This window comes from Lathamus discolor, chromosome 3, assembly GCF_037157495.1.
Source record: "Lathamus discolor isolate bLatDis1 chromosome 3, bLatDis1.hap1, whole genome shotgun sequence".
In the NCBI taxonomy this organism is placed as follows: domain Eukaryota; kingdom Metazoa; phylum Chordata; class Aves; order Psittaciformes; family Psittacidae; genus Lathamus; species Lathamus discolor.
Genome location: NC_088886.1, coordinates 126054052 through 126070581, shown reverse-complemented (window position 1 = coordinate 126070581; position 16530 = coordinate 126054052). Strand labels below are relative to the sequence as shown.

The 16530-nt window shown below is 38.3% G+C and overlaps 1 protein-coding gene across 1 annotated transcript in view; it reads right to left on the bottom strand.

Moving 5' to 3' along the window:
- The window catches only part of CNTNAP5 (contactin associated protein family member 5), a 302872-nt gene that overhangs the window by 49158 nt on the left and 237184 nt on the right, over positions 1 to 16530 (bottom strand). Inside the window, exons 14-15 of the mRNA XM_065671519.1 lie at positions 8447 to 8603; positions 80 to 207 (exon numbers count right to left, since the gene is read on the bottom strand). Of these exons, the coding sequence (XP_065527591.1) occupies positions 80 to 207; positions 8447 to 8603 (285 nt within the window). The remainder of the gene's footprint in view (positions 1 to 79; positions 208 to 8446; positions 8604 to 16530) is intronic.

The window sequence follows — 16530 nt, the reverse complement described above, 5'->3', positions numbered from 1 at the left end:
CCCAAAACACAACAAACACAACAAAACAAAAAGAGGGAACATTCTGTACCTATGGAAATTGAGAAGAGCTAGTACTCACTGTCTCCATAGCAACGCAAAGGGCCGATTTTCCAAGCAGCCTCAGAATCTGATCTGTTTGTGTCAGTGATCACTATCTGAGTTACAGGCAAATGGTCTTTGAAAGCAAGAAGGCCAGTGTCATTTGTCCTGGATTATAATAAACAGAAGGATACAGATTAACCACAGACAAAATCCCCAGCATTCCTTATGCAAGGCTATGTTTGAAAAATGCTTACTTAAGGATGGAAGGTCATTTGCACAATTGCCTAGAATTGTGATTGGCACACATTACTTAAGACACAGACGTGCATGTGTATGCTCTACACTCATACATAACTCTGGCCACTGAAGACACTGTATTTGGATACATGATAATGTCAGATACAGACTGTAACTGTTTCAGCTGTGCCAATTGATTGTGAAGCTGATGCAGAGCGCTGCCATTCTGCCTGATAGGCATTAACAGAAACTGGGCTCTCCCGGGTTTCCTCAGCAGAATGAATTTGATGTGGATCGGGTTTAAGTCCAAGTCTGCATTTCTGTTAGGTTAGCTGATGACAGATAATAACATCTATGCTGGCTTTATGCTTTATCTGAGCAAGAAGAGGTGACACAATACCTGATACAGCATGTAATTAGCACAGGGCAGCCAGACAGTATCTGATCCAACAGCAAGATGGCTGCTACACAACTGACTCAGCACACTGAAAAGATGGTTAGATTGGCAGAGTGATTTCAGACTGAATCAGCCCTTCATATTACGTGCCTCTGCAAATTTTGGTTCAGCAACTGAAATACTGAAGGCTGATTTACAGCACTGTTGAACTACAGTCTCTTGTTTGTGTCAGCTGGGCTTATTCTTCAGCTGCGACTAACTTACACATGGCTGCTAGAAAGGAAGAGGAAAAAAGAAAACGATTCCTAAAGGATAATTTCTTTATTTTTACTCTGTGTGTGCTGGGCAAATTGCTGTCCTCAAAATGAAGCACAGCATTTCATGGCAGCTGTTGGTCCCTAAGCTGATTCAGCAGCTTTGACTCTGGCAGGGTATAGAGTCGTGCATTTATCCCACTGTACTTCATGAACTGAACTGAGTCCCTTAGGCATACAACCCTGACCTTACCAGAACCAAACTGCCCTCTTGAGGTATATCTCTATCAATTGATAGACTATAGAGAGGAGGGTGCTACCATATCTTACCTCTGCAGTGATGAGTTTTTCCTCCTCCTAGCATTTTTTCTCAAGGTTGACTTCTGCTGTACCTGGACTTGGCAGCACATCCCTAATGAAGCTGAATCTCAATAGTTTTGGAGAAACGGATCCCTACATCTGCATGGTTTAGCAGTATGCATGCAGGGTGTGGACTCAACTCACCTGTCTGCTCAGAGGCGAAGACTGCATTCTTCAATAATCCCAAATTTACACCCACTGCTCTTTCAGGCAGCTATGATACAAAGCCTCAGGAAACAGGTATCACTTTTCGAGTGATACCACTGCCAAAGAGTCTGACATTCCAGGCAGGATCCCAGACTACCTATATGCTGCTCGTAATAACACCTTCCACAAACATACCTCTCATTATAGTTCCAGCTATGGGAAGAGACACAGGACTTCAGCAAAGAAATAATAATCAGGAAGAACACTTCAGCTGTGCTATGACATGCAACTTCAGATGTTTGCTTGGCTAAGTGTGCTACTCTGTTTAATGTTAGAAAAAATAGAAGGGATATTTTGATATTTTTTATAAAGGCTGCATACATTTCATTCAGTTTGCTTTGTTTCTAATTGCATGCAGCACAGTTAATTTTCTCCTAATTCCAAGGGGAAACCGAAAGGTACCCTCTCTGACTCTACCATTTTTTTTCCTGTTTCAGCGTGTGTCTGACATACAGATAATCACAGACAAAGTGCAGCCAGATGAAATTCCCAGGTACAAGGCAGAGTGATGCCCTCAGTACACGCTCAGAAGGAAAAGTGCTAAGCATGAATCAAAAGTACATGATTTCCAATCTCTTCATGGAGGTCTCTCAGCAGCATACTCATATAGCTTATTGTATCAGCCTTTGAAAGTTGGTATAAATGTTCTCAACAGACTATGAAACAGTTGAAACAAAAGCTGAACTATTTATTACTTAAGAAGATAATTAAATAAGGTGCTTCAGTGGGTGGGAGTAAGAGGAATATGAATGAATAAAAGGCAGAAAGATGCACAGAAAGGACACAAAATATGCAATAAAAAGGCAATAAATACATAAATTACTAAGCTGGCATTTGCTTTAGAAAAATAAAATAATAAAAAAATTCCACAAAATATTTAAGGAGGTTCGAGGTTCCCTGCAAATTTATTTTCATTCAAAAAATAGTGCAGTCTTTTGACTAGCTACGATCAGCATTAAAATAAAGATCAGTATCTTTCTACAGCTACCACTGAAGATAGCTACAAAAAAAATGAAATGGTGACATTTTAAAGGTATCTATGCCACAACTCTGAGAACTGCATTCCTTATTAGATATTCTGTTATATTGCATGAAGTTCTTTTACATAGAATTTTATGACTCAGAGTTTTTACTAGCTATATGCTAGTATCACAGAGAACTTCAGTAAGGTAACTCAACTGTGAGAAAAAAAAAATATTCTAGAACTAATAAAAATATTCACTTTTATGTTAATGCCTTAAAAACTCAATCAAGTTTCTCTTGGAGCTCAAACAGCAGATTTTATACATTTTATCCTCTCACATGTGATAGAAAATAATTGTGTAAGGATATTCTCATACAAGCAGACACTGAAACAAAACCTATCAGAAAAACATTCTGCCCTTCAAAGAATGTGTTTGTCACAGGAACAATGTACCTATTGTTGCAGTTTGTTATTATTATTTCATGGTGGGAAATCGAGTTTTTGATAAAAAGTCAGGAAGTTTCAACTAAGAAAAGAAGAAAAGAGGTTTGAACACAATGCAGGCCCCCACAGGAGCTAAATTTTGAGTGTTTTAAATTCCTGGTATTCTTGAAGTTAAACTTATTTCAGACTGCATTTCTTGCAAAGCACCACAATTCCTCTTCCCTTTACTTGGTGCTCGATGGCAGCCTCTCAAATACACTGTATTATGCCTCAGAGAGGACTGTGTACCTGTAAAATAATATCCCAAAGGCACTGCTGTAGCACTACAAAATACAAATATTCCACATTTTGGACAAAACATTTGGAATTTTGCCTGAAGGGGGCTTGGAGATCACTTGACTGTACTACAGTTTTCAAATAAAAAGTTTTTACTTGTATGCATTTTAATTTAGCAGTTCGCATATGCTTAAAACTAGACTCTTTGGTTTTCCATAGCTGTTTCTCTGGTTAGCCAAAACCATTACTTTATTTTTCTTAGCAGGTTTTACATAGCACTCTGTAGCCACTTCCACCAAGCATGCCTTTTGTACCATGCTATGCCTTGCTTCTCAGTATTGAGAATTACAGGTTGGTCCTGCCTGCACAAGGGTCCTGGCGTGGGGGGTGATGCTCCTTAGCCAGGAATGTAAAGTTAAGTCCTGAGTTCACAAAAATTAAAGCAGGTTTTATCCCTTTCCTGAAAGGAGTCCTGTACATGCAGAAAATGGTATAAATACATTAATAAACTTGGGAAGTAGGCTTTCTGCTTGGCACTCAATTTGGCACAAATTAGATGAAAATCTGAATATATTTCAGAGGGTGGAAAGCACCCTCAAGGAACAGATGTTTCTCTGAACTCTTTGCATAAAGGGTGATATCAATTTGTACTTCCCACAAGCAAAACCCAAACAAAACAAATCCAATAATGCCCTTTAAATTAAAAAACTGAAATATTTTTAGTTATGGGTATTAAATACAATTGCATGTCATCTGTTTATCCGTGTCTGAGGATTAATGTCTGTATCTATCCGAAGGCCTTCCTCAATAAGCTATGAGGCATGTTACACATCAAACAAATGTTCTATTTGTTTGGGGAGAGGGGGAAACGAAAAAAAAACACCGTAAGTGCAGCAATGCTAAAGGTGATAGTGCAGCAGCTGGATCCTTTGAGATGTAGCACAGGTAGTCTTACCTGTAAATGACAAATAACTATTTTGACAGTAAGCTTAGAAGACTATTTTTCTTTTTCCTGGCTATTTATAAAAGCATGGTCAAAAAGTTCTCACTCTATGGTATCCTAACAGTATAAGCTATTGTAAATTGGTAATCTCTAGGTAGCTGTGTCTGTATATTTTAAACAGATAGTAGAGCAGTGGTGCCATTAAATATAATTTATTCTTGCATGATCCCCTGTTGGTACGCTTTCTTCTTGTACATTAATGAAAACTGGTGGGGCCTGAGCCTCAGTAGCTCAGATATTCACTACAGATTTTCATGAATACAGTACATTAGGGGAAAAGAATACTATCATCAGCAGATGTCAATGAACCACATGGGGAAAGGGCTAGTGAAACAGACTTCCATCAGAAAAAGTTTGGTGCCCTATGCAGGATGTATCATTAATAATCCAAATGAATAAATTTTAATTGCTGTCTTACCCACCAGCTGCATCCAGAAATGCCTAACTGGGTACAATAATGTAGAATACAGAGTAAAGAAAAAGACAGCAGCAGAAGGGGACATACCTAATAGTTGAAGGCAAGATGCAGTGGCTATATTTTGTTAAATTAGAGAATAGGTACAAAGAAAGAGTTTGGTAGTGATAGTAATGAACTGATTCCTGACATATCAGAGGCCTGCTAGAGTCAGCTCTCTGCAGGCAGATTTTCCAGTATGTTGACAAATGCAGTCATGAAGGCAGATACCCAAGACAGCTCTATACAGCCAGGTCACCTCCAACTGCCTCCACTGCTTCTGGGGAAATGTTTTCAGTGTAGGGTAGTGGCTGAACGAACAAAACCTGTCAAGTCTGGGCTTATCTGTGGCTGGGTTTCTCTGTCCTGCTTTCCTTGGCCCTTCCAGTTTCAGCATCCTGGCTCTGGCACATCTTTGCACAAATATAGCTTAGCCAAAGAGGGCTTTATTTGCCTCCATGTTGCATTACTTGTTCCAACAGTTAACTATTCTCAGTGCTGGGGAAGGGGAAGAGAGAAAGAATCAGAATCATAGAGTAGTTAGGGTTGGAAAGAACCTTAAGATCATCTAGTTCCAACCCCCCTGCCATGGGCAGGGACACCTCACACTAAACCATCTCACCCAAGGTTACGTCCAACCTGCCCTTGAACACCGCAAGGGATGGAGCACTCACAACCTCCCTGGGCAACCTATCCCAGTGCATCACCACCCTAACAGGAAAGAACTTCCTCCTCATACCCAATCTAAACTTCCCCTGTTTAAGTTTTAACCCATTGCCCCTTGCCCTGTCACTACAGTCCCTGATGAAGAGTCCATCCCTAGCATCCCTATGGCCCCCCTTCAGATACTCGAAGGCTGCTATGAAGTCTCCACACAGCCTTCTCTTCTCTTCTGAACTAGATTTAGCTTCAGATTGTGGCCACTGCATTTCTATATTTTTATATATCTTCCCATCCATTAGCAAGACCTTTCAACAGTCAGGAATCTCTCCTTTTTGGAGGCATGCATTACAGTCATGTCACGTTTAACACCTTTCCAGATCCCTTGCTTGGGTTAGGGTGACAACTTATGCCTCTGCTCCCTCAGCAGAGGTCTCCCATTCTCCAGCAAAAAACATTACGATGTTCCACTATTCTGCAGTGACAAAATTAGCTGTCATCGAACTGTAGGGTTTGGAAGTATGGTGAGTAGCTAGATGGAAAAAGATACTCTTTATTAGAATGCTTTAATAAAAAGAAAAGTGAAAAATACAAAAGCCTTCCCCAAATAGCATACAACATATTAGATTTCTATTCATCCAGGGGAACTCAACTTGGTGTCAAGCAAGAGCCCAGAGATAACAGCTGGCTCAGATCTCTACTTAGATATCATTTAAAACTCAGCATGCCAAGAAGTGTGCATTTCATACTGCCAAAATTTCGGACTTTATTCAGGTCTGTTTTCTCCTATTTTCCATTTATTTTGCTGCTCTGAGAAATAAGTAGCTTCTCCTGCACTTAAGACTTAGTCCAGGGAAACCAAATTAAAAACCTACGCCTGTTTCCTCTTCAGGACACTCCAACTATTCTGGTCAATTCCTACCTCAGAGCTGCAGTGAGCAGCCTGATTTATGCAAAAGGAGTGAAAATGATTTTCTGGTTTTCCACTCTGCAGCACCCATTTTATTTCATGCTAAGCCAAATAAATACATCTACTCCCATCTTGCTCCTTTCACTATAATGTATAGCAGGTTAAAGGCACAGTTCAGATCTTAGCAGATTTTAGATTCAAATGGTCAATTATGTATCAGGGGGTCAGTGTTCTATCAAAGAAACACAAAGCTATCTTCAAGAGGCATGAAATTTCTTATACTTAAAAAATCTTTGTAAAGGTCAAGATTTTTTAGCTTCTAAAAAGGCAACCTGCAATTTAGAATACTACCAAAGTCCAAATTTGAAATGGATTTAAAACCAAAACAAAACACCGGAATCCCCAAGCCAACAAACAGTAGGCAGTTTAGCTGGGGAAACTTCTGTGCATATCCTGTTATTATCATGAAATCAGGAGAAACAAGTAGCTCTGTGTGCTGCCAAGCTAATGAAGCACAATTTCCTACATCTCTCTCCCATGAGGGTTTTCCAAAATCTAATAAAAGCGTATGCTTCCTTAACTTCCTTCTTGTGGGTTTTAATTGGCTTTTCCCCCTCAGCCTGGCATAATTTTTCATAAAATGTGTAACTTCTAATACTTCTGAGATCCCTCTTTCTCTGCTAAAGATGTTCAAAATCATTGGGTGTGGGGTGAAAATGGAGATAAACATCCACGGCATAACTCATTTAGGTCTGATTTCCTTTGAAGCCTCAGCCTAAACATTTTAAAACTGCATTTAGCTTTCACCTTGCATTTGTTACTACCGTCTAGTAGTGCACTGTTCGTCAATCTCAGACTACAACTCCAGTAGTGTGCCAACATAACACACTCTGCTCCACTTTAGTAGCTCACTGAAAGGTGAAATCTGGATTATGAAAACAGCCAAGCCCCAGGAAAAACAGATGCTTTTCATGTTCATGCGCAAACCTCACCAAAATGCATCTGACAACCTAGCATTAAAGAAAATATAGATTAACATGCACAGCCAGGCCCCTCTTTAAATATCTATACAAACCACATTCATAAACCAACATTTACATAATGATCTTCATGAAGAAATCCTCTTATGGCTGCGATTTTTGAAAGTGAACAGTGACTCCAGGGATATAAAGGATCCAAGAGAATAATCACACTGTCTGGAAATCGAGCAACCAAAAAAGCCTCACACAGTGACAAGTCATTTCTGAATTACTTTTTTGGTTTTAAGACCTCTTACAGCTCCTTTCTGCTCATTCGCTTTTAAGTGAAGGTTTCACAGGGATAATTCGGGCACTATTTCAAACACAGGAGCTTGCTACAGCAAGACATTTCTTGTCTACATCCATTATTCCTTATTTCTGTACTACTAAAGGTTAAAATATCTTTATTTTTAGAAAAAGGGCAGCAGCTCCTATCAGTGAGTCCAGGAGTGAGACAGGGTGAAGCAGAGTTTTCACATGCATTTTCAGTGTTTCAAATTATACTTTTAACAACACTCATCTGACATTTCTGTCCCCTTCAACACAAATATGTAATTAATTGGAAAGTTCACCAACTAGCTCTCAGCTGCTGGACGGTCTCTGAAGGTAAAGTCGATGGAAGAAGGTTGCGAGGGTGCTTTTGTAAGTTCATGCAGCAGACCAAAAAGGTCCAAACCCAAGGAAGGCTTTGAATGTTCATGCTGTAAATCTAAAAACTTCCTATTGAGACTGAGCCAAAGCATACAGAAACTAAAGGAAGTCTTTCCGTTGACTTTAAAATACTTGGGACCCAATGTAAATGAAAGTCTTTACTGACAGAGCAGATTTCTTGTTGTTTAGTTGTCTGTACCCGAATTTTGTTGTCTATGCCTGAGTTTTCTGCTCTGGTGTATATCCATGTACCAGCCTCCTAGAGCCTTTAATCATGCAATGCTCCAGCTGAATCAATGGAAATTTTTAAACTAAGAGAACGACTGGATTTGGCATTGAACAGAAAATACTTTTTTAAAACAACCCATCTCAGCAACCTTCTTCAGCCAGATATCATGTCTTTGTTTCAAATAAGAAATTTGAGATGAAACCAGAAGTCTAAATTCTAGTTTGAATCTCATTTTCATTTGACCATACTCAAGCCATTCAAGCTTCCTGATCTTTCTTGCCTTACTTCCTATCCCCACCTCTCACACAGATACAGCTATAATCACATGAAATTTATTACCATTCTTCTCTATCTGCGTCACAGTTGCAAAAATATCTCATATCCAGACAACTTTCTTCCAGTCCACATGCACACTGTTGAATGCCTGGAAGAGATCCTCCCCAGTAAAGATGCTTTTCATTGGCACGGCCAACCCACCAAGCAAATGGCATTCCATCTGGGTGAAAGGGAAACAGAGGGGTGGGGGGAGAAGAGAAAAAAGAGAGAGAGAGAGAGAGAAAGAAAACTTGATAAGCAAATTGGAATCTCCTGAGAATGAAAAAGAGAATGGAGGTGGACACGTTAAATGATTCTGACAGAAAAGGTGCAAACTACAGATGAACTAACAAACCATAAACTTTACCCAACTTCCATTTTATGGACTGTATCTTGAGAAAGCAACAACTCTATGGTAATCCTGTTTGGTTTGAAGAGCAGATGTTCTCCCCATAGGGCTCATGTGACAATCACCCATGAGAACTCTGGCACAGTTCAGCTGTGAAGACTTTTACCATGCGAACTCAACACCATTGTCTGTACCAGCTGTGTCCAGTGGTTTTGTGTGATGCTGGAGGGAAGATCTGACCACTGAAGGAGTCTGAAAAAAATGTCTCCTGGCATGACTCACACTGCATAGTTGTCTTGACCCACCTAGCGCTGGCCAAGGACCTCTTGCAGAGTCAAATAGTTATAAAGGAGACTCTAGCTTTTAAATCAGGACTCTCTTACCTTAAGGCTCACATATAATGAACAAAACCCTTCAGAAATAAAATACAAACTGACCTATTATGATGGGTTTAATAGAGCTCCTCTCAGAACTACAAACAAAAATTTGCATGGGCTTCTAAGGCAGCAGTCCAAGGGTGGGATCTGCAATGGCAAAGCTCCATAAGATATTTAACCAGGTAGGACAGAAGTGGGGAAAAGGATCTCCCTATCTGTGAATTAATGTGTCTCTGTGATGTTATTTTCTATCTACAGGAGCTCCAAGATCTATGTATTTATATAAACCAAGATAGATTTTGTTTAAATTTTGTAATCTGTTATACATCAAGCATTTAAATTTTAACAGTCAGATACAGTAAGCAAACTCAGATGTAATGAAATTCACAGATTAGTATTTTGCTAAGATTGACTTTGTCTCCCAGCTCAGGTAGCTTTTTCATTGACTTCTTAATCCTTAAATCAAGAAATGTAGTCAGTTACACAGAGGTAGATGGCAAAATTTAGCAAAATTGACATATCAAGACTTTTTGATCACAGGAGTTTCAAACAATAAACTGCACTGCTAATGTAGAAAAATGTATCAGTTTATTTTTCTGTTTTACTAACATTATTAGTAGGGAGTATTCCTCATTATACAAAGCAAGAAAGCCTAAAATATGAAATGCAATCAAGGTTAACTGTAGAGTATAAGGGACTAATTAAAATGAGTTTTAGAATCACTTGGCAAAATTAATTCATATTTGTTTTCCTTTTAAGCTTAGACTGCTGAACTGCAAATTCATAAAAAGCGAAAATAAAAATAGGAAGAGTAATTCTGTTCTCATGATACCAACAATTAAGACATGATGAGTTTGACCAATACCCCATGGTACTCATTAGGAAAACACAATTCAAGAACATCTAAGGATTCATCTTACAAAAATGCATACACTCATTTTAGGTCTCATATTATTGTCAACACATTTCTGTTTTCTTTCTTTTCTTTCTTTTCTTAAGAGCTGATTTTCTTGCAGAAGGTGATTGCTGCAGCCAGAGAAATGAGTCTATACTAGATTATTGGGAAATTACTTGGTAAAGCTTGGAATAGTAATGTTAATTGAATAAAAGGGTGACTTGTCTAGGAGTTGAAAGAGATATTATACAGAAGTGCTTAATCTAATTTTAAAAGTGCCCATTCTGAAAAATATTTAGGTAAAGACAAATCCTTTGGGCCATCAGCAAATAATGGTATTCATGAATCAAATTCAACCTTGAATTCTTTTGGCAGAAATCATTACATACTTCAACATAACACTGAAATGAACAATCATTCACAGGAATTAAGAATGAGTAGTTTTCTGATGTCTTTTTCAGATCTGTTGTTATTTGTTTTATTGAGCAATACCAAGCGAAAACATAGACGTTCAGATTTATAATACAGACTGGGGAAGTGATAGAAGCACCACAATTTGAGTCATTTACAACTAAATTAAATACAATGCTAAAAACCAGAGCATTCAACATTATACGGAACAATCTTAGGTTGTCAAGGGAATAGACTATAAAAAAAACAGTGTATTTTGAAAAAATTCTATGTATTAGGCAGAGTTCTGCCATCCTTTACTCTAGATAAGTGGCTTTTTCTCCCTACCTAGTCCCTTAGAAATCAATTGTGGCATTATGGAAAATTATGCACTGATTCTTCAAAACTCTTTTTCACATGCTTAATTTTTAACACATGAGAAATCACAGAGCTATTCAACAAAGCTCTTAAATCTAAGATACTTCAGCAACATTCAAAGTATGTAGGAATTACTGAAACTTATATTGTATGTCATATATCTGTAATGCCTAAGTAATCAGTAATTCACTAGCAATGCCGATCAATCTATTCTTAACTTCTTTCTAGAAAGTTTACACCATTGTACCTTGGCAGAGTTGGAGGGTGCCTTGCATTAAGATTGAGTTTGGTCAACAGGTATTGATTAAGATTCTTTCTTCTAAGTCTGTAGATTTGTTGCAATATCCTCACTTCTGTAATCATGACACTGTCATGTTTTAGAAGCATTGTCAGTTCTCCACCACCTCAAAATGAATTAATTTCCATTCCTTGGTGAAACCATGGACTAAGTCAGCGATGTTAATTAACAAGGTAACATGGCCCCATAAAACAATGACTAGTAGAATTTTTAAGCTAACACGTCCATTTGATAAAATATGCTACTAATTCTTCATTCTGTGCTTACACACACCTAGTAAAACATTATCTAGTAAAAAAAGGTAGTCAAAAGCCTATTGTACAAATAAAAGTATTATTTTCCATGCTTTTTTGTCTATTTAGAACTGAAAAAAAAACCACCTTGCTATGATAAATTTATTAAGGTTGTCTTTGAACTCCATACTATGGTTCTGAAGCAGAGAATACGTGGGGAAAAAATCCAAACCAAGAAAACAATGCCCCAAGTGATTGAGTTCACCAGTAAAAGAACAGAGATCTGTTTCTTTCAAGTGATTTCTTCCTGTACTGCTTAAGCTGCCTTGGGAAGGTTTTAATTTTTACAAACAAGTCCTCAAAAAAGCAAAACTTTTTGAGGACAATAACCCCTTCTGTGATGATGCTGTCTGGAAGACTCTACAAACAGCTGTGACATTTTCATAACTGTCTTTACCATTATTTAATATAGTATTGAATAAAAGAGCTGAGCAGTACTGTACAAAATACAGTATTTTGTATTAAATCAAGTACTGCTAGTCATTCATACTGCCAGGCACACGCTGCAGAAAGTAATGTTGGCACAGGTCTTCTGAAAGGCAAAAATAAGGGTCTTCACCTTATCGTCTTGATGTTTCCCTCAGATAGAAAGAGCCTCAGTTTCCATAGGCTCCTCTTTTATGGTCTTTTGGTCTATTCAACAGCTACTGTGTGTCTGTAGCTGAAGAACCAAGTAAGATTTTGGAAACCCTGTCATATACAATACTGAAATGCATGGACAAGAACTCTGTTTTATTTCATCCAGCAAGGCACAGAGAGTAAGCTCCTTTCAGATGTCAGTTCTTCAGCAGACCTCTAGTACCTGCTCTATCAATGTGCTTAACCAAAGTGTTCATTGTTAGTTCTCTATATAAAATCTGCTTCAGCAGAAGCAAGGCTGTCACAGACTGTACAGATCACAAGCACAGAGGCTGAGGACTATGAAGAGAACAGCAGACATGTGGAGGTTGTTTCCACTGATCCTTAGAAGGAGATGCAAATTGAGATCAAATTCACCTGCAATGCGTATCTGGCTCTTCTAGTGACAACAGTGGCTGAACAGGCATTTGGTGTCCTTCCACCAGCTCCTAAGATAATGTCTGTCCTCCTAAATCTCCCTTGTGCTGACAGTTCTCTCATTTTCTGTATTAGAAGGTGTTGACATTTGTAGCAATACAAGTTATTTGTAAAAGTTTTAGGCTTGCTCATGTTTTAAATGGCAGAGAATCTTTTAAAAATTATTTGTGTAGGTATTCAGAAGCTGGAGGAGAAGAAAAAGCAACATATTCCAACAGCATTTAGAACTAAAGTACAGTGCATATAAGTCCCAAACAACTCTTGTGGACTCAGTCTAACTTACATAGGCAGAAAGTCCTAGCATTGGCTTTTATGTTTATCCAGTACGAGTTAAGACAAAGCCATGTGTTTTTAACATTATTTAAAATACTTATCAAAATCTGCCTGCATCATTTGCCAGATGGTTCTTGTTATTGCAACAAACAAAAATGTATCAATGGAAATATAAAAAGATAATCTGGATCTCTTGCTAAACTTTTGTGCTGTATAAACCTAAAGTCTGCCCCACTAATTACATACCTCTAACAGAAGTAAGGCTTTTGGGTATCTAAATTACTGAAACACATCTTTTCCACCACTACAGCAAGTCAATTGATTTGTATCTGTCTACGGAAACACTGAAACCATACCACATTCAAACATTCTTTTGGCAGTCTTCATATTAATTTTTTCCTCTAAAATCGAACTGAGTTAAGCAGAACTGATTTTTTTAAAATCTTATTTCTATACATCTTTCTGATGAAAATGTAGATTAATTTGCATCTACGCTATTTTCTCTTAAAAGGAAAAATTCACATATCAAGAGATACTGAAAACTAGGAAAATATTAATTGTAGAATTGAATAGAGCAATGAAAGCCAATTCTTTCCTACCACATTCAAAAAATACAATATCTGTTTGCAGTAACCACTTCAACTATCTCAAACCCTGCAAACGGCTCACCTGATGCACTGTTACATGAAACGAGCAGCAGATTTTTTATATCTATATATCTGCATATACAGACACACAAATATATGAGTCAATTTCAACCTCAATAACTGAATCCAGAGGCCTGTCCAGGCTACAAATTATAACCTCAGATAATCTGATTTAAAAGGTTCTCGAAAAAAACTGAGAAAGGGGTAAGGGACTGAGAACAAGGAAAAGCTGTGACTCAATATTTTTTGCAAGAATTTACCAACATCGTGCTTTCCCATGTTTGTTTTTTTTCCATCGAACATTTTTTCTAGCCTTTTTTTTTATCAGAATTTTAAATATTAGTTTGAAGTAAAACCAAATATTTTCCCTTCAGCCTCTTTAAAAAAACCAAAGCCCCAAAACCAAATAGAAACAAACATCCCCCCACCAAAATAAAACCAAACCAAAAAACCCCAAAGAACCCCCCCCCCCCAAAAAAAAAAAAGCCAAAAACAAACAACAAACTAAAAAACCCCCAAACAAACCAAAGAATTTGAGAAATCAAATTTGATTTGAGAAACCAAAGAAAAAAGTGTTTATAATAATTCTGGACAAAATTGTGGACAAATTGGAGAACTACTCCGTATTTGGTGGATAGTACAAAATGAACATATTCTCAGAGGATGTTTGGTCAGTGAAGAGATCTGTGGTGTTAATGACTCGGAATCTGTATTGGTTTAAATGACAAGTCACACCTCTAGGTGGAAAAAATGCATCATGTAATATGGACCAGGTTAAAAATGAGAATCTCGACGACATGGTTCCTTTGAACATTACTCACTGAGTGAGCCACCAGCTTGCCCAGTTGGTTTTGTAACATGTAAGTCTGTCTCCATGTGGACACACACCTGTTTTATGCCTGGCTTTTCTCTTTTCAGTACAGCCATAATGAACAGCTAACACTTCCTTCCTTTTACTCAAAACCTTCCCCATGGCAATTGCATAATTCCATTTTATAGTCCTTTTTCTGTCTTAAAACTATAACCCACACACCATTGCCCCAATTTTCAGAGATGACAAACACAACTGTGCTGGAAATCATGTCTGGTCAGATACTGCATCAAGACAGATGCTATTTGGTACTAAGTAACACCGCTGCTAGCTGGTGTTACTCAAATTTGCACTGAATTTGATTTTAATTTCTGGTCAGATCCTCAAAACCTTATTCAGATCAGCTATCTGAAAATGAAGTAGTCCTGCTAATTCCAGTGGTCCTACTAGCTGGGAAAATGTTACTTAGTCACAAAGTCTGTCCATTTTAAAATCATTTTAAGTGTGGTTAGGAAAAGGGGAAAGAAAGGCATTATTTTGCTAACATTTTCTTTCTTGTTATTCAGCTTTGCTGCAAAGGTGCACTGCTTTCATACATAGTCTCAGGCTGAAGTAACTGCTCAAAAAAGAGAAAACCAACCATGCAGCACCATTTGTCTGTATCTCCTTTTCTTAAGCAGAGCAACTACAACTCCCTCTGGAGCAGCTGTTATCATAGTGTGGCTCTGTTCTTCCTGGAGTTCTTAAGATATTTTCACAGATGAGAATGGGCAGAAGGTAAATAAATATGAACCTTTACTTATGGATTTAATAGGAGGCTAATGAGCTGCAGTGACAGAGTTGTGCCATTTCACACTAACAGTGCTTCAGTAAGAGCAAGATCTTCATCAAGCCTCTAAGAGGCAGATTTGAGGATGGGCATAAGGATTTCAGACCCAGCTACTTATATATGCCAAGGGAGATTGGCTCTACATCCAAACTAAACTTTTATGATTTGTGAATATCTCTGCTGAAGGCCCAAGAAGGCTGAAAATACTATGAGTATTTGCATTGCCCCCTGCCAGCTCAGGCTGGGCTGTTCTCTCAATAAATTTCTGGCCACATGACAAGCTTCCTGAAAGATGCCAGTGGGACTCCAGCCAGCAACAGAAACTTTGGGAACAGCTAAAGACATGCAGGTCAGGATGAAAAAGCATCAACAACAAACTAACCCAACAACAAAAATGCAGAAAAGATTACAGTTTTCAGGGGCAAATGACAAAACAGAAAATATCAGCTTTGAGTCCTCAGGAGTTTTGATAAAGATGGACTAGATAGCCTGCCCTGTTGAAACAAAAACTTTAGCTTACTGCCTTTATCTTGTGCATTTCAGCTCAGCTTCACTTCAAACCTGTCCCTCTTGCTTTCAACTCCTTTTCTTCTTCTTCATTCCCCTTTTTCTTTCCATTTTCTTTGTTTAGACTAACTCCTCCATGAACATTCTCATAAACAAGGCCTTCATTGCCTTAACAGATAGATAGGCCTATGACATTGGTGCATGTCTTGCCACATCCTGACTCAATGGTGGGACCAGAAACCCATCAGTGGCCTGGATTCAATTGCAAGTGAACAAAACCATGGATAAGCTACAGCAGGCTCCAGCATGACCCTGCCTGGGCCAAAGGAGCAGGTCCTGCTCAACTGATGTCTTGACTTTTTTTCCTATGTCATAGGTACAGCTAGTAAGAATAATGCCAGTAAGATGATGCCAACATTTTTCTCTCTCACGCTGCTCATTCAACTCCTATGTATTCATTACAATCATATTTAAAGGGGGTAAAAAAGGAAAATTAATCATATTTTTGACCCATTTACTCTTGAAAGATCCATAATGGCAGCTCAAGCTCTTGGGATAGGGTGTGGACGAAGAGTAACAGAAGGACCCTACCTGCAGCACTCTGCACCTTTTGCACTGAATGTGGTGCAATGGTGGAGCTGTACAGCAAAGCCTCCAGCTGTGCACTGCTCCCAGCCTCATATACTTTCATTTGCCTACCAGCCTGAGCCCTTCATCAAGAAAGTACAGGAAAACTCAAGTCTACAGCCTGCCCTAACAGTGTGCTGGAAGCCTGGGTACAACTCAAAGCAGGTTGCTTAAGTTTATGGGCACAAGTCAACTGGAATAAAGTTGAGTGGAATTAATTAAGGTTTTATCCAATTCTTGAAGGAAGAAATGGAAGATTTGCTGATCATGCCCAAGCAAAATGCAATTTCATAAACTGAAAAAAGAAAAGAGATAAAATGGGGACATTTGGGACATTTAATAGGAGACTGGATAAGTTACAGAAAAACATGCTGTGGA